The sequence below is a fragment of the Diabrotica virgifera genome, chromosome 3, assembly GCF_917563875.1.
Source record: "Diabrotica virgifera virgifera chromosome 3, PGI_DIABVI_V3a".
Classification (NCBI taxonomy): domain Eukaryota; kingdom Metazoa; phylum Arthropoda; class Insecta; order Coleoptera; family Chrysomelidae; genus Diabrotica; species Diabrotica virgifera.
In genome coordinates this window covers 249,561,951-249,581,512 of record NC_065445.1, presented here as the reverse complement: position 1 = coordinate 249,581,512, position 19,562 = coordinate 249,561,951, and the positions used below count along the sequence as shown (strand labels likewise).

At 31.6% G+C, this 19,562-nt stretch overlaps 1 protein-coding gene across 1 annotated transcript in view; it reads right to left on the bottom strand.

The window, feature by feature from the left end:
* The window catches only part of LOC126881678 (elongation of very long chain fatty acids protein AAEL008004), a 149,561-nt gene that overhangs the window by 9,346 nt on the left and 120,653 nt on the right, over window positions 1-19,562 (bottom strand). The window contains exons 4-5 of the mRNA XM_050646081.1: window positions 15,380-15,542; window positions 9,003-9,139 (exon numbers count right to left, since the gene is read on the bottom strand). Coding sequence (XP_050502038.1) covers window positions 9,003-9,139; window positions 15,380-15,542 — 300 coding nt within the window. The remainder of the gene's footprint in view (window positions 1-9,002; window positions 9,140-15,379; window positions 15,543-19,562) is intronic.

The window sequence follows — 19,562 nt, the reverse complement described above, 5'->3', positions numbered from 1 at the left end:
TTAAATGTATTCATTTTTTTCGATTCATGAGAAATATAATGAATATTTTTGAAAAATTTAAACGCAGAATGAAAGACTACATTATTACTGAGGGCCGATAGTCCCTGAAAACTTCTATGTTTATTTTAATAAGTTACAGGGGGAAAATAAAGAGAAAATTTAGTGATGTTTAATTGCAAATATTTCATTCAAAAATTTTTTTTTATTTATTCTAAGGGACTTTCGGCCCTCGGTAATATAATATATTTCATTTTGCGTTTAAATTTTTCAAAAATACTTAGGTACCTATTAGTTTTTTAAGTATTCGAAAAAAATGAAGACATTTTAGTCCATTGAAATGTTACATTGTAATTATATTCAAAATATAATTAAACATATTCCAAAATTTTGTAAAAATATAATAATTTTTCACAGAAATACACCAAAGTTAGGCCACACACATTACCACAATGTGTATCGGTTGTATTCGGTCACAGTGAAGTTATAAATATTGACAATTTGAACTGTCAAATTTTTTATTTTATCATTTCTTGTTTAAAAAATTATAAAATTGATAAAATAGCCTCAGTTGAGGAGAAAGTAATAATAATATAGATGTTTTATTCAGTCAATAGTGTGCGAACAATCAGGTAAATAATAACGTGGGCCTAACTTTTACACACATACCTACTGTGGCAAATGTAGGTATTTTTCAAAATGTTGGAATGTGTTTAAATCCTAGAACAATTTTAGCTTTTGTTTTTAATACAGATTTTAATCCTCTACAAATAGCTTCTCATGACTTTTGTTGTAAAATGATTAGGGAAACAGGACTTTAACAGTTTAGAATTTTACATTGAGTTACCTATAGCCCGTTTGACAATTCACCACCATGATTTTTGAACATTATTTTTTGTATTTAGATTTAGTGCAATTCCATTATCTGTGTTGGCAACAACGTCGTGATTCACGAGCCATTGTGTCCAGTCTGAAAACAGGTTTACATTGGGAAAAAAAGTGTACCAGTTTTTTTTGACGCGAAGTGTACTAATAGGGGAGCAAAATATGCTAAATGTGCAGTCACTCGAGCGTTATGAAGACCTATTGGGTTGTGAAGAGTAGGTCCTAAAACCAAAATAAGTTTTCCATTTTAGTGGGCGCTTGCCATTTTTTAATTTAATTTTCCATTTCCACCAATCGTTTTTTTCCGATTATAACGCCATCTATCCATAATTCGAAAAAATGTGCTCCCCTACCATAAGTATACCAAGCTGGTTTGTGTATGTTGTACTTGGTGTTATATCGTAATTTTAAATCTCAGAAATATTTATTAAATTACAATAAATCTGGAGACATTTTAGCTATTAAGATATTAAACTATAAAACTAGTAGATTAATATATTAAAACTATTATACAGCGTGTCTACTTAAGTTGGAAACATAGGCAAAACTTTTTTATTATTAATTTTACAAAAAAAGTTATTTTTCATAAAAAGTTCTACATACTCTAGAACCTATGATTCAATCATCACGCATCAAATTTTATCAATATTATACGAGGTATGTCAAAAAGTGTGAATTTCATTCAAGTGTAAAGTATCTTTATTTCTCTCAATATGGAAAATTCTTATTACGAAAAGTTGTTTGGAATTAAAAACTAAGATCAGATATGCAATTACATGCTTCTAATTGAAAAAAAAAAAATATTTTCCAAATTTTTCTCAAATTTATGGATATGTACTTAACTTCGTTTTTATTTATTACACATATGACACCTCTTTTATTATCACTTTTACGAAAAAAGGTATTCCTTATAAAAAGCTATGTATGTTTTAAGACCTAAGATGCAATCATCAGATATCACATTTTATTAATTTTATAGGTAGGTCAAAAAATGTGAATTTGACTTAGTAGTAAAAGTACCTTTATTTTTGACAATATTGAAAATTGTTATTACAAAAAGTTGTTTAGAATTAAAAACTATGTTTCAATATGCAATTACATCCTTCTACTTGAAATATTGTGAAATATAAAGATACTATACTCATGAGCGATATTCATATTTTTTGACACACCTCGTATAAAATTAATAAAGGTTTATATATTTATCATGGTTGTATCTTAAATAGACCATGCTGAGCTATTTATGAAGAATAACGTTTTTTCGTAAAATGAATAATACAGGAGTAATCATATTTATAATAAAAACGATGTTTGGTCAACGAACTGTCAATACGGATTGAATGGCCCCGTCCCATTCAAACAGTGAAGCGAGATCATTGACATATTAAGCGTAGACTCGGCATACTCACCAGAAAGCGTAACGCGGAAACAGCATGGAAACAGTTGATCGGTGGTCTATCTATCTCTTTTAACCAAGCGACCCCGCGTATGTGACAGACAAAGATGGCTAGACCACTCAATCCTATGTCGACGTTACACCTCGATGCATTGAGTGGCATATGACTAGCCCGGTCTATCCTTAACATGTCTCTGAGCAAGATTGCGGCCAACATACAAGAGAGAGATCCTAGAGAGAGACAAAGAATGCCAGGTAAAATTTGACAGGCCCAATTTGAGCTGCCTATATAAACTTAAATCGGGGAAATGGACCTCATATTTTTTTAACTTGGTATTTATTATTTAACTAGGGCTGATAGGCAGTATTTAAAAATTAAAGTTAAAAAAATGTGAGGTCCATTTCCCCGATTTAAGTTTATATAGGCAACTCAAATTACACGGCCTGTCAAATTTTACCTGGCATTCTTTGTCTGTCTCTAGGACCTCTCTCTTGTATGTTGGCAGCATTAAATTCGCTTCATGCCCATTCCATCCGTATTGACAGTTCGTTGTGTTTGGTACCTATTCATAAATTTGAGAAAAAATTGTAAAATATTTTTTTTTAATTATAAACATGTAATTGCATATTTAATATTGGTTTTTAATTTCAAACAACTTTTCATAATAAGAATTTTCGATATTCAGAAAAATAAAGGTACTTTACCCTTGAACGAAATTCATATTTTTTGACATGCCTCGTATAATATTGATAAAATTTGATATATGATGCTTAAATCTTAGGATTTAGAGCATGCAGAACTTTTTATAAAGAATAACTTTTTTCTTAAAGTTAATAATAAAAAAGTTTCCAAAAAGGTTTCCAACTTTAAGTAGACACGCTGTACATAGTTTTCTCTTTAGGTCTCTGTTTCATAATACGTTGAACAACCTTCTAAAAGCGGCTCTAACTTGCTCAATTTTGGATTTTCCGTATGTTCACTATGTTCAGATCCAGACCTGCTTCCGTAAAGCTCTCAACGACAATGTCAAGTAATGTTTGTAGATCTTCCTGCGTAGAAGCTATGAGTACTGTGACGTCGTCCGCATATCACGAATTGTTGATGATTTCACCGTTGACAATAATTATTATTCCTACATGTTTTTAAGAAAGTGCATTTCTCGAAATTTTTCGGACTAAACATTAAAAAACAGGGGCCACAGGAGACATACCTGCCATATTCCTCTTTTAATATTAAGAAAATTTGCAATTATGCGAACGTTTCCGCCGTCCAAGTCAATGTCTCTTAGAACTTCAATCAATACAAAGTGCTTATCACGATCAAACGCCTTTTGGAAATTCATAAACGACAGTTCATATCTAAAGATATCTTTGAGCAAGTACTTTCATCCCAAACAATGCCTCCCTTTCCAAACCCGTTACGGAAACCAAACTGTGTGTCATCTAGGTATTCCTCGCATTTATTATAGATGTGGCCATGTATTACCTTTAGAAAAATTTTGAACAAATGGCTTAACAAACTGATGGTTCTATTATAATCAGCACAGGTTTTTGCTCTCTATACTCAATATATCGTCACAATACAATACATTGTTATACATAAGACTTTAATATCGTCTTTTATTTTTATTGTCATTTTGTTACATAAAGGCACGTATCCACTATGTCGGCGCTCCACGTTCCTGCAACTTCTCCACACAGCGGATACGTTAGCGCTCCCGGACGCGAATTTACAAAAGCTATACTATTTCAGTCACGGCAGCGACTGAATTCGAGTAGGTTTTGTATGCAGAATATTAGTTACATATCCTGTGCTATTTCGGTTCAGAAATTAACTGTATCGGTGGAGGATTTGTAAGCGAAATTTTTGATTATTATTGAGCAAATGTCTATACTGTTTCGGTCATGTAAATAAAACTAATCAAATATTTACCAAGTGGATTTATTATTATATTATCATAAAATTTAGATATGCTTCTTGAAAATTAAAATGAATAATATGTATTTGGATCATATTAAAAATTAAAAACAAATGAATAATTAATAATATACGAATATATACAGTATGTCCCTGTAAGTTGGAACCATATGGAAAACTTTTTAATTATTGATTTTACAAAAAAAGATACATATTCTTCATAAAAAGTTCTGCATGGTCTAAAACCGAAGATGCACTCATCTGATATTAAGTTTTATTAATAGTATATGAGAGATGTCAAAAAATATGAATTTTTGTCAAGAGTAAAGTATCTTTATATATTTCACAAGATTGAAAATTGTTATTATGAAAATTTATTTGGACTTAAAAATAATGTTCTACTATGTAACTACATTCTTCTAATTAAAAAAAAAATTGAAAATTTCTCAAATTATCTCAAATTAATTTTCTCGATATTAGTTTTACGAAAAAAAGTTATTCTTTATAAAAAGTTTTGCATGGTCAAGAAACTAAGATACAACCATAATTTATCAAATTTTATCAATTGTATACAAAGTTTGTCAAAAAATATAAATTTTGTTCAATAGTAAAATACCTTTATAGTTCACAATATTTCAATTAAAAAGATGTAATTGTATACTGATACATGTTTTTGAATTCTGAACAACTGTTTATTATAAAATTTTTCAATATTGTGCAAAATAAAAGTATTTTACTCTTTAGCGAAATTCATATTATTTTTTGACATACCCCGTATAAAATTGATAAAATGCGAAATATTATTATTGAATCTTATTTTCTAGCACGTGCAAAACTTTTTATAAAGAATAACTTTTTTTGGTAAAATTAATAATTTCGGAGTTAAAAATAAAAATGATGTTATTTATCTTCAATTTTTTTTCAATTAGAAGAAGATAATTGTGCATTAGAACATAATTTTTAATTCCAAACAACTTTCGATAATAACAATTTTCAATATTGTGGAATATAAAGGTGCTTTACTCTTGAGAGAAAATCATATTTTTTGACATACCTCGTATACTTTTGATAAAATTTGATATCTGATGATTTTATCTTAGGTTTTCGACCATGCAAAACTTTTTATAAAGAACAACTTTTTTTCGTAAAAGTAATAATAAAAAAGTTTTCCATAAGGTTTATACTTAGTGGGACATATTGTATAAGAATTAAAAAATATCTAACATGGGTATTTACTAATATTAGATACTTACTAAATTATTGAACAGAGTTAAGCCAGTGTTTTTTTTCTATGCTTAAGCTAATCTTGTGAGGTTTCTTCTTTTTCTTTTTTTTCCAGAATGGTTGGTCTTCCAGACTGTATGCGATTCTGACCTTTTAGTCCCCTATCCTTTCTTCGAGCTATAGCGGTAGGTTGTACTCGAATTTTTCGGTTCCTGGCAAATCTAGTTGTGTGAGAAAACATAGATACTATTTGTGACGGAGTTTTCATTTTTTCCAATGTTGTCACAAATTTTTTCAGCACTGTGGTATTCGAGGGACATTGATCTTTTTTTTAATATATCTGGAAGTCTTTTAAATTCGGCGTGCATTCTACCATTTTTTTTTTCAAATTAGAAGAATGTAGTTGCATGTTTGAAAATTATTTTTAAGTTCAAACAAATTTTTGTAATAACAATTTTCAATCTTGTGAAATATATAAAGGTATTTTACTCTTGAGACAAATTCATATTTTTTAAAATCCCTCGTATACTATTGATAAAACTCAATATCAGATGATTGCATCTTCGGTTTTAGACCATGCATAACGTTTTATGAAGAATATCTTTTTTTTTCGTAAAATCAATAATAAAAAAGTGTTCCATATGGTTCCAACTTACAGGGACATACTGTATATATTCGTATATTAGTAATTATTCATTTGTTTTTAATTTTTAATATTATCCGAATATATATTATTAATTTTAATTTTTAAAATATATCTAAATTTTATGATATAATAATAAATCCACTTAGTAAATATTTGATTAGTTTTATTTACATGACTGAAACAGTATAGACATTTGCTCAATAATAATAAAAAATTTCGCTTACAAATCCTACACCGATACAGTTAATTTCTGGACCTAAATAGCATAGGATATGTAACTAATATTCTGCATACAAAACCTACTCGAATTCAGTCGCCCCCATGACTGAAATAGTATAGGTTTTGTAAATTCGCCTCCCGGACCGTGCAAGAGTGTGCGCTCCGCCTCGGCGCTCCAATCGGTGGTGGTTTATATGTAGAGCATGCCGTATCGATTGGAGCAGTTGCAGGGAGCGCGGAACGCCAACATAGTGAATACGTGCCTTTATATAAATGTAATTTTTCTAAGCAGTTTTAATTAAGGCAACAGAACAAAACCATTAAGATCTATTTTTTGTCTTTATTCTTTTAATTACGCGAAAGTAGTGAAATCAACTACACATAAAAAGTCTTTACTGTTTCAGCCATAAAGTTTAAATATTTATAAACACTTCTTAAATTAAGTGCGGTTAAACTAACCATATCTACTAAATTCATATATGATTTCTATTACTCTGGACAAATTGGAAAAAAAGAAGAAAAAGTTGTTTAGCAGTTATTTTATTACTGGAATTGAATCTTATGATTGTATAATATATTAATAACATGGGTATACAAAGTCGGCAGAAAGTGTGCTATTTTGCTTCTAAACAAATTAGCGCTCCGAAATCTTATCTTTTTCAAATATAGTAACTACTTCGTAACTCCGAAGAGTTTTAGGAACGTAATCATGTATTAATAATTAATTAGCTTGGTGACATAAAAGCTTTTTTCTAGTATATTATACTTCCCGAAGCCGGTGGCAATCTAACAAATAGTAGCAACAACTAAATTGTTAATTAAAAATATGTGGTCGCTATAATAACCATCTACCAATATGCAGATATGAAAAGGCTTGTCATAATATACCTATTTAATGAACTATACAGAATTAACATTGGACCATGTGAGCGGTCTCGGGACCGCTAGTTATAAAGAAGTTATAAACAATTTTTTTCGCCTATGAACAAATAAAATATTTCGGCCACTATCAGATTAATTTAAATAAAGAAAACGGTATTGGAAAGGAAGTGTAAGGAAGCTTCTTCTAAAAGAACAAAAGTTTATTTGCGAGGAGTGTTTCCTGAGATACAACCGGTCAAAGTTGGCCGGCATTTACGATGAAGTTATAACAAATAGGATGGTAATCTTCTAACTATTACCTTTTTATTTCGGTTCTCTTTGACTAGGTTGAAGAAATAGAAAAACTAAGTTAAAGAAAATAGAATTTCAAAGTTCAAAATCGCTAGGTATACGTTAAAAAATGTAATGCCAATGGCCGTTAGTTGTCGAGGCGTTAAGCTAAATAAAAAAATTATTTCGTCGGATCCCCATAGAGTAATTGACAAAAATTAAATGACAAAAATTATTTAGTTTTGTTCTAAAAAATTAATTTGTTTATTGTAACAACAATTTTTAATTTGTTTAAACAAAGACGGTTTGATTAAAAAAATGAAAAAAATTGCTCTATTTTGATTTGAGTTTGATTGGTACACCCGGTATACAATGACAATTCACCTGTCTAGCAAAAATATTAATAGACAAAGCGAAAACGGCGGGTTTGTTGGGAAAAAAATTACATTCGTGAGACATCCCAGAATAAGGTTCAAGAAGTCGCCCACGTGAAAAGTGAGCCAAATTTTTTTTAAAAATTTTTTTAACCAAATTGCAAAAATCAATATTTTTAGCTGGGACAATTTTTTTTGTAGCTTTTTTGGACCATTCTGGATAAAAAAGTTCTCTTATAATTTTTCTCTCAAGTTGATCGTTTTCTAGTTATAAGCAATTTAAAATTGAAAAAAAAAACGAAAAATGGCGATTTTCAAGGCTTAATAACTCGGTTACAAGTTATTATTATGAAAGTCAGAAAGTGACTAAATCAAAGTTTAATGCCCCCCTACAAGATCCCGAAGAAATTTTTGTCATTATTTTATTACTAAGCTGTTATTTTTAAGTAATAATATTGAGCGCCATTCACGTGGTAGCTGGCCGTAAATGCTGAGTGCGAGAGAGATGCCACTCCGGCAGTCCAATTGTGCATCTTACTTGCACTCACATTTACGGTCGCCTACCACGTGCATGGCGCTCAATATTTTTACTTAAAAATAACACCTTAGTAATAAAATAATGACAAAAATTTCTTTGGGATCTTGTAGGAGGGGCATTAAACTTTGATTTAGTCACTTTCTTACTTTCATAATAATAACTTTTAACCGAGTCATTAAGCCTTGAAAATCGCCATTTTTCGTTTTTTTTTTTTTCAATTTTAAATTGCTTATAACTCGAAAACCATCAACTTTAGAGAAAAATTATAAGAGAACTTTTTTATCCAGAATGGTCCAAAAAATCTACAAAAAAAATATTCCGGGCCAAAAATATTGATTTTTGCAATTTGATTAAAAAAAATTGTTAAAAAAAATTTGGCCCACTTTTCACGTGGGCGACTTCTTGAACCTTTTTCTGGGATGTCTCACGAATATAATTATGCAAAAAAATCTCATAGGAATATTTTTCCCAACGAACCCGCCGTTTTCGCCTTGTCTATAAAAAATAAGGCAGTAATGTATTTTAAAATTCACTTAAATCGGACAACAACAGGTTTAGGAAATTCAACATAATATCAAAGATTGGCCATTGTAAAGGTGGTGCGGTAATTTCTTCGAGAAGTGTATTTAAACTGAAGATTTTAATATACTCACCAATTGGATCCATGTCATGTATTTTTTCCACCAGAGGTACTTCTGATATTTGGGTCCAAGTGCAGCGATGAAGTAGTAAAAGTACATTACAACATGTACAAGTGAATTTAGAAATCCTATAACAAGACCTTGCTCACCTAAAATAATTGTTAGTTCATTATTAGCTGATTACTGAAGCACACAAAATTAGATTAATAGTTTTATTGCACAGGATGTGTTGTCGAATGAGAAAGTGCTCAATGCGTAACTGCAGGATTGACTTAGCCCATCTGTAAGGTATAATATAAGTGCCTAATAAGTACTAAGTTGATATATTTAGAAAATTAATTATTATGTAATATATTCTTGTTAACGGATGCTCTTTTTTCTTCGAGTGCTGTCCGCATTGATGGAGATAAGTTATTATTTTAGATTTTCATATCCTCTGCTGCTCCTATAAGTAAGTGTTTCTAAGACTAGTCCGGCTCATTATCTTATGTTTATAATTGACAACAGTTTCATAATTAATTGAGGATCTAGTATTTTTCCTCTTTTTACGCGTTAGTTGGTAAACTTCTTCATTAAAAATTTTTGTTACCAAAGGTATTTTCAAAATTCGATGGCATTCAAGTCTTGAAGACTTGGTTTATTTAAGTTGATTCTACAACTTCTTGTAATATGAACCATAATATAATCTCATACAGCTTTTTCTACTATTTTACCCTGAATAGATCTTCTTTCTGATATTTTAACAGCTCCTATTTGATTTTTTGCAGTCGTCTCCAAAATATTGATGAATCGCTTTTTAACTTTGATTTCCAGCACAAGTGACTTATGTTCAATGTTCACTAACTATTAAATTGCAATCTTAACATTCACGTATATACTATTTTTTAGCAATAAAAATAAATTTCTGATAAAATAAATAAAAAACTGTTTTTTTTTCTTATTTATTCTATCAGTTTGTCATAATTGTATATATTAATTACTTCTATGGAATTTTAATCTATTGTTTCTGATTTTGGAAATTCATAATCGTCAACAGATTCTACCACTAAACATTATGGAAGCAACAACAACGACAATTTAGTATAATATGTAAGGCCCATATAACTACTAATTTTCTAGGTGGAGATGCTCTACCAACCCATCTGGATATAGTAATAGCAATAACATAGAAGGATCGGGAGATCAAAACCATATACTCATAGAAATAGGCAAACGGGAAGTAGACGAGACAACAATTAAAGAAAAGACAGAAAACAAAGTGCGCAAATTTAAAAAATGTCTAGAAAACATAAAAATTTTAAACATCCTACAATCATAGGCAACCTACAATATAATTAGATGCAACCTACAATATAATTAGAAGAAAAAGTTCTAGAGTTCGAAAATATCAAAAAAGAAGCTCTAAGAAAAAGAACTACTGAAGAAGAGACGTACATGAGTAGATTTAGAGATATAAACCAAGGACTAAAAGAAATGATAAAGAAAAAGAAAAGCGCCAAAAAGAAAACCAGAAGAGTAAGAAACCAGGAACTCAAAAATAGGGGAAACCGACTACATCGACAAGTCAAACAAGGCACTACTAGAAGAACATAGGACTTAAAAGTGGGACAATTAAGTTGAATAATTGGTCAATGGTACAATTCGACAAATGAGACCTGGCGGCTGACCTTGCCTGAAAATACACAGCGATAAATGCACAATACGGCAAGGTCACGCGCCAGGTCTCGCTTGTCCAATTGTAGAGAGTTCTGGTATGTATGAATCAGACCTGGTATTTTCTTATGATTTGTTCTATCAAGTGATACAGTTTTGTGTTTAAGACCCATATACCAAATACGGTAGAGCTCACATAGAGTTATGAAGTGCATCTTTTTATTAAATACCCATCTCGATTCTTGTAGATTGAACATACAATTGCTTGTTTCGAGTCGTCTGGTATTTCTCTTGTGATCCACACATCTATTTTATTAGTTTATGGAGTCTATATAACCATAGAAATTAAAAGAGGTGTTAGACAGGGTTGCGTGTTGTCTCCATTGTTATTCAATCTGTACAGCGAAGCTATTTTTAAGGAAGCAATATCAGAGGAAGAACAGGGTATATCAATAAACGGAAAAATCTTGAACAACATAAGATTCGCAGACGACACCGCTATTTTTGCAGACAGTCTAGAAGCACTGCAACGATTAGTTAATAGATTACATCCAGTCAGTATAAAATATGGACTACAAATAAACGTTAAGAAAACCAAGTTTATGATTACGTATTTTTTATGGGAAATAAGCCACAATTTTACTAAAAAATGAATTTATTAACGTTTCGAAGCCCAAATCGGGTTTCGTTGTCAAAATACAAAATACTATTAAAATAAACAAAAATGTTGTTGCTAAGTAAAAAAATTCTTTTAATAATTTATTTAATCTGACTAATTTTTATGTTTGTTTTATTTTAATAGTATTTTGTATTTTGACAACGAAACCCGATTTGGGCTTCGAAATGTTAATAAATTCATTTTTTAGTAAAATTGTGGCTTATTTCCCATAAAAAATACGTAATTATAAAAATGCCACAAGGAAATAGCTTCAGAACAACATCAAGTTTATGATTACAGTGGAACCCCGATAAGTCGGCCCCCGATAACCCAGAAGTCCGGCTAACCAGGACCGATTTTCATCAGACAAACATTTCAACAAAAAAATGTATGTAATATAATATTTGAGAGGTAATGGATATTTGTGTAATTTGAACTATACGATAGTAGGAAATTATTCCTTTATTTATTTCAAACAATGGTCTAGGGGCCGGTTGTTCGAACGCTAATCAAGAAGTTGATTATAATCAATCATTTATTGTAATCAATTTTCTTGATGGGAATCAAATCGCGACATGAAAGATACATGTAAAACACTGATCAGTTATTGATTGTAGGTAAAACAGTAATTAAAATATAGCCGCAGCTCTTAAATTATTAAAAATTGCTTATTATTATTATTGATTTGTAAGTAAAAACAAGAAATTAACATCAGAAAGAGTTTAATTATGTTTTATTTTAAATTAAAACCAAAATAATAAAATAAATCAGTCAACATAACCTCAAAATGCGACATCTGACAGAAGTACGCTTAATCAAATATAATTGTAATTAAATATTTGATAATGATCAGTTTTGATTAGCGTTCGAACAACCGGCCCTTAGTCTTCACTGTTCTTAAATAACATAACATCGTTCCGATTGTGACTGTGTATAGTACAGTCGTATATCAATTATAAGGGAGTTTATCTGTAAGTATACCGTATTTTATTAATTTTTACCATATTTTCGGCTAACCCGGATATGCGATAACCCGGATCGGCCGTGGCACCGATTAATCCGAGTTATCGAGGTTCTACTGTATTTCTAAGCAACACACAGTAGGAAGGTTAGATATCGAGGAAAAACAAGTAGAAAGAGTAAATGCCTACAAATATCTGGGAACCTAGGTAACAGAAAACAACGACCATGGTAGAGAAATCAGGGCACGCATCGAAATTGAAAGAAAGGCATTCATAAAAATGAAAAAAATGTTTGTTAATCGAGACCTTCCTCTGGAGCTGAGAATAAGAGCATTAAGATGTTCGCCAATAAGGTGCGGATATACCAATAAGATGCCAATAAGGTACGGATAGCCGTGATGATAGCTAACCTCCGATAGGAGATGGAACTACAAGAAGAAGGAGTCTATACAGGGTGTTTCATTAATAATTGTCCATATAGTAACTGGAGAAACCTTAGCACAAAATACGAAGATTTAACCTAAAACACTTAAATAAAATGTGGTTCCTTACTGAGCTACAGGGTGTTTTATCTAAAAATTTAAAAAATATTTTTGCTCAGCATTTTAAAACTGTTCGACGTATCCTTTTCATACTTGACAGAAAGTGCGACTACTGTACACCCTACTAAATTATGATAAACAAATGTTTCTAACTACTACCAGAGGCGTACGACAGGGGATAGTGAATGGTTGACCCTTTTCAAATTCTACGCCACTGGAGAAATTCCTATTTTAGTGCCATTTTTAGATTCTCCAATACTTTCTACGTAAATAATATACTCTTCAGTGGTAACGATAAATTTATTAGTTTTCGAGATATTTGAAGTTAAATATGAAACGGCACAGTTATTTTGGTTAATTTTTGATATGATTCATATAATTAAATTTTAAAAATTATTTGTACCCAGTACTTTAAAACTATTTGGTTTATCCTTATCATACTTGGCAGAAAGTGTAGGCACTATACACCCTACTAAATTAAGATAAATAAACGTTTCTAGCTACTACCAGAGGCGTACGACAGGGGATAGTGGCTGGTTGACCCTTCCCACATTCTACGCAACTGACGAAAATGCTATTTTAGTGTAATTTTTGATTTTACAATACTTTTTATGTAAATAATATACTCTTCATTCGTAACGATAAAATGATTAGTTTTCGAGATATTTCAAATTAAAAATGAAGCGACACAATACATTAATCAAAATAACAGTGTCGTTTCATTTTGAACTTCAAAGATCTCGAAAACTAATGACTTTATTGTTACGAATGAAGAGTATATTATTTTCATAGAAAGTATTGGAGAATCCAAAAATTGAACTAGAATAGCAATTCCGCCAGTGGCGTAGAATTTGGGAAGGGTCAACCATTCACTTTCTCCCGTCGTACGCCTCTGGTAATAGCCAGAAACCTTTGTTTAACGTAATTTAGTAGTCTTTACAGTACCTATACTTTCTGACAAGTATGAAAAGGATACGTAGAATAGTTTTAAAATGCTGAGCAAAAATACTTTTTAAATTTTTAGATAAGACACCCTGTAACTCAGTAAGGAACCACATTTTATATAAGTGTTTTAGGTTAAATCTTCGTATTTTGTGCTAAGGTTTCTTCAGTTACTATATGGACAATTGTTAATGAAACACCCTGTGTATATCAGTGTGTGTTCTGCAATTTTAAAAATTGCTGCTAGTATATTATCAATACCATTTTGGTTCGGATCTTCAGTCAGCCCCAGATATGCTACTGCATGAGATCTGTTTGTTTGTATTTGCTCTGTTAATTTGTTCTTTATTATTTCTTCAAAGGTTATTGAGCCATTTATATCCCTCTCGACGTTGTTTTAGATATTTATATGCTTCTCTAATATTATCTGGATGAAATATTCATCAATCTCTTATTTAATTTTGTCCATTTTCGCACTTTTCTCGTGTTATTTTTTGGGTGTACTTATAGTTCATTTATTTTGTCTCTTGCTTGCTTACATTCTTCATCGAACCAAAGCTCTCTTCTTTGATATTTTTCAATTCCTAACACTCTTTTATTCGTTTCTCATGTTAATCTTTTAATAGAGAGATATCGCAAAGGCATTTTTATCGCACGTTAATAGCGGAATACGCTATTTTGACATGCACGCAAGCGCAGAGGGAATGTTACGATAATACCGGATAACGTGCCCCGCTATTTAGGTCGAAATAAGGGACGGTAATAACGTTAACGGTAATTTTACAAATCTTATAAACTAAAAACTGTGAATCATCTTGTTTCCTATGTTGAGAAACACACGTTGCCTTCTTAATTTGTCTACAATGTGTACATTTTGTGGTTAGGATATTAGTTATTCAGATATTTTATATTATTCTTATACTTATTATTTATATTTATTGTTGTTTAAATCAATAAAATTAAAATGCATGTCAACCTGCTCAATATTCAAATGGATTTTCAAAAAAAAAAACAATTACAGTATTCCTCAATGTTAATTTCTAGTAGTGGGAGCACGCAAAATAGAATTCTATTTTAGTGACGTCACGTTGCCTAGCAGCCGTCGATTCCCGCATTGTAAAATTCGATTTTGTGACGTCAGCAAAATAGAATTCTATTTGGCGTGCTCTCACTATTATGTTCCATACATTTTAATGCCAAGTCGGTTGTCATAATAACGTTAAGCCCCGCCCCCAGAACATTTGCAATAACTCTCTTGATGCCTGTGTTTAAACAGACCGTTATCCGTTATTTACGTCTTGACAAGCCATTAACGTTTTCCTTTACGATATCCCTTTTAATACTGTTATCCCTTCTTTTATTGTTTTTCCTCTCTGTTCTCGAAGTCCTATATTCCATTCTTCACACAATTGCTTTTCTATTTACAGAATTTTCAGGTTATCCAGGTTTAATTTTTCTGCCTGTGGATGTCTGTTCTTCTTCTTTCTCTTTTTGAGGATCTATATTTTATTTGTCAAAGAGAAGAGACAGTGTTATTTCAAACAATGTATGAAAAGAGTATACATTTTTGTGTTTAAATGCCTACTTACTACAAAAGAAAATAATAAGCTAGCAATTACTATTTGTACTTACCAGGCAAGAATTTTAAATATCCCCATGAGAAAAACATTGTAATGGCGTGGTGGTATACATGGAGGAAAGTTACTTGCGACTGTTTTTTCCTTAAAACGAAGAAAACTGTATCCAAGAGCTCTACTATTTTAGAGAAGAAGTACCACCAAGATGAATTGTAGACCTGAAATTAAAAGATACAAAAAATGTAATATTTTAATTACCGAAAGTTAAGGAAGATATGTTTTTTAACAAATTTTTGCAAGCGAATCACGAATCCGAAATAAAAAATAAGTGTGTATCTATCTTTCTTTGCAAGCTATACCGTTTTTATTAATTTTCTAAAATCCGGAAGTGAGTATTTTTGTTTTGACAATTTTTGGCTTAATAACCTTTAGTGCCCAATCTTAATCAGTATGAAAGACATTACGGAATATAATCTACATGATGGAAAATATATCATTACGATCCAAAAAATTAATTCCTCATTTACCAGCCATTATTATTGATGTAGTCAAATTTTCATCGATATGGACTTCAGTATAGTAACCACAATGTTTAAACATCATCCGCGAAGATTATCAACATGGTTTTCGCCTGGAGGACGATACAAGAACCAAATAGATTATATTCTTATCACTAAACGATGGAGGAGCTCTGTAACCAATGTGAAGACAAAACCAGCTGCAGACTGTGGTTCGGACCAAAAAAAGAATGTGTGTGTACTTTGTACGCGCGTAAGAAGTTATACTTCTATTATATAATTTCAAAGAAATAAATATACTTAACAGGTTATTTGTATTTTATTTAAATATTAAACTAACTTTCTTACCTACAACTTTTAAAAAAATTTTATTAAAACCATACCAAAAATAAAAAAAATATGAATCGTCCGGAATTTTAACCCGGGACCTCTCGATCTCCGGCCACACGCTCGACCACTGAGCTATATCCCCTTTGCTTTGACAGGTTACAAGATTTCTCATACATACTGACAAACTTAATAGACCAAGTAGTGAAGTATACAAAAATACTTTAAATATACTTACTATTATTATAAAATATCTTATTCCCGAGGAAGACAAATCCAAAGACACAAAAATTATAATAAATAATACATTTACTAAAAATACCAATATATGCTTTTAATGACTTATTTACAGCGCTGATACATACATATCTTGAAAGATTAGCAACGAACTACATACTGTCTGTGTGCGCATGCGCCCGGCATTATAAAATTTCACTCTCGTTCGTAAAGAAGTATAACTTCAAAAATGTTACAAGCCGAATTTCGCATCAAGTTGCACAGTAAGACAATTGCAAATAAAACACAAAAATTGGTTCCAAAACACCCGGAAAAGTTTAGAGAAGCACTAGCAAAAGCTGACCTACCAGTGACTACCGGAGACCATGACAAAACGTGGGAACACACAAAGAAGTTGATCACTGAAACCATCAAAAACACAAATCCGAAAGAAAAAATAAATAGGAAAAAACATTGGATTACTGAAGAAACTCTCAACCTTGTAGAAGAAAGACGAAAACTTAGAAACGGCACAACAAATTCAATAGAAAAAGAAATAGAGAAAAGCACCATAAATACAACTATAAAACACTTGTGCAGAAGGGACCAAAATAATTATATAAAAAAAGTATTATGTGAACATAATAATGCCGATTATGATCAGAACATGCCGATCGCCAAGAATCTAGAGAACTTTTCTCAAAAGTCAAATATTTAGGAGAGAATTCAAACCACAGACACAGATAATCCAAGATAATAGTGGAAATACCGTAACAAACCCAGACGCTATCGAAGAGGTGTGGAAACAACATTGTGAAATACTATTCGCTAACAGCGTCCAAGACCACAATACAGAGAAAAGAGTTATGAAAAAAACCTCAAATATTGAAATCAGAAATTGACTTGGCAATAAAAAAGCTAAAATATAGAAAAGCACAAGGAGAAGATGGAATAACAGCTGAAATACTCAAAGAAATGGGAGAACTAGGGATGGAATACCTAGAGATCTGGAATACCAAAAAGTGGCCAAATGACTCACTGGGGCCAAATGGGGTAAACTCGCGTTTATTACCACATATAAAAACGTTCTCCGACTGATTGCAGTAATCACCGTAGAGTAGTGTTGATGTCTCACGCGAGCAAAGTACTTCTAACAATCATCAATGAAAGATTAAAATCAATTATCTTATCTCAAATTCCCCAAGAACAATGCGGATTCGTCCCAGGTAGTGGAACAAGAGAGCACATTCTTAACATAGAAACATATTTGTGCTTTGTCGACTACTACATGGCCTTCGATAACGTAAAATGGGATAAAATGTGGCATATACTTAGAGAAATGGGTACGCCAGAACATCTAATCTATTTATTAAAAGAACTTTATGTAAATAACACCGCTAATGTAAGAGTTAATAATGTGGTTTCGAAAAACTTCAAATTAAAATCTGGAGTGTGACAGGGATGTATAATATCCCCAACAGCGGCAATTAGATCGGCAACAGCCCAACTCACAAAAATATGGAAGAATACTGACAAAAAACATAAAGTTACGCCTTGTTCGAGCGCTGATATTTCCTATCGCCACCTACGCTTCAGAAACTTGGACCATCAAAATAGCAGATTCAAAACTTATAATGGCATTTGAAATGTGGGTCTACCGGAGAATGTTGCGCATACCATGGACCGCACATCGCACAAATAATTCAATATTAGCCGAACTTAACATAAATACTAGACTCACCCCAACTATCAACCAAAATATGCTGCGATATTTTGGACATATATCTTGAAGAAGAGAAGGCATGGAACGAATGATAGTTGAAGGCAACGTAGAGGGCAGAAGATCCAGAGGAAGATCTTTATTACGATGGTCGGACTAAATAAAGGACATGACTGGTTACTCATTCTCCGAAGCAAAACAGCACGTGCAGGAGAGAGAGAGAGAGAACTGGACAGCAATAGTCAAACGACTTACATGACGCCACTACATCCTTACGAAGGAGAAAAGATAGAGGAGAGAGAGTCAAATTTCATGTACAATTAATTTTAAAGTTCGTTTTTTACATTTAACCCTTAAGAGGAAACAGTAGCGATAAACAGGTAGCGAAAACGCGTTCCAAGATTGGGGCTGTAATTTTGAATATTTTTTCGAGATATTTGGCACACGTATTCGTAATATAATATAAAGAATGGCGGTACAGAGCCCAATTTAAAAAATATATTAATATGTGGAAATTACTCTGTAATTAAATACAATATTAAAAAAACGAGCCTGTACCGCCATTAAGAAGAACAAAGAATACACTTTCTTCAAATAAACTTTTTTATCCGATGCCTAGATTTTGCGTCATTTTGTAACTACTAATGAAATAAAAGATTTTAGTAGTTCCAAAATGACACAAAATCTAGGCATCGGATAAAAAAGTTTATTTGAAGAATGTGTATTTTTTTGTTCTTCTTAATGGCGGTACAGGCTCGTTTTTTTAATATTGTATTTAATTACAGAGTAATTTCCACATATTAATATATTTTTCAAATTGGGCTCTGTACCGCCCTTCTTTATTATATTACGAATACGTGTGCCAAATACCTCGACAAAATATTCAAAATTACAGCCGCAATCTTGGAACGCGTTTTTGCTACCTGTTGATCGCTACTGTATCACCTTAACTACTGGCATGGATATTTCAGGACGTAGACTTTGACATGCGATATGTCATACCGTTGCCTATTTTCCTTGGTTTTCAGTATAAATTTGTCTTATATCACTGCATTTACCCGTTACATCAACTACGGAATGATTCTTCACACTGCTGTGGAATAAAATACAATAATACCTATATTGTGTACCTAGTAGGAAAAGCTTAACATTCCCGGACGATGTAAAGATTGCCGTCGAGGTGCAAGCCGAGGCAAGGCAATACAGAGTCCGGTAATGTGGCTTTTTCTACAAGGTATACATACTATTTTTCCGAAAATGGAACATTAAATTTCAAATAGATATATTATTATTTTGACTCAAATATTCGTGATGCCACCAAATACAGGTTTTGTAAGTATGTATAGAAACAAAAATATTGAATTTTGGCAGTTTGGCAGTATTTTTGGTGTTTTCTCGTGTTTTCTGTGAATGTAATCATTTTAAAAAGCAAAATTACCTAATTTAATCATGAGTGA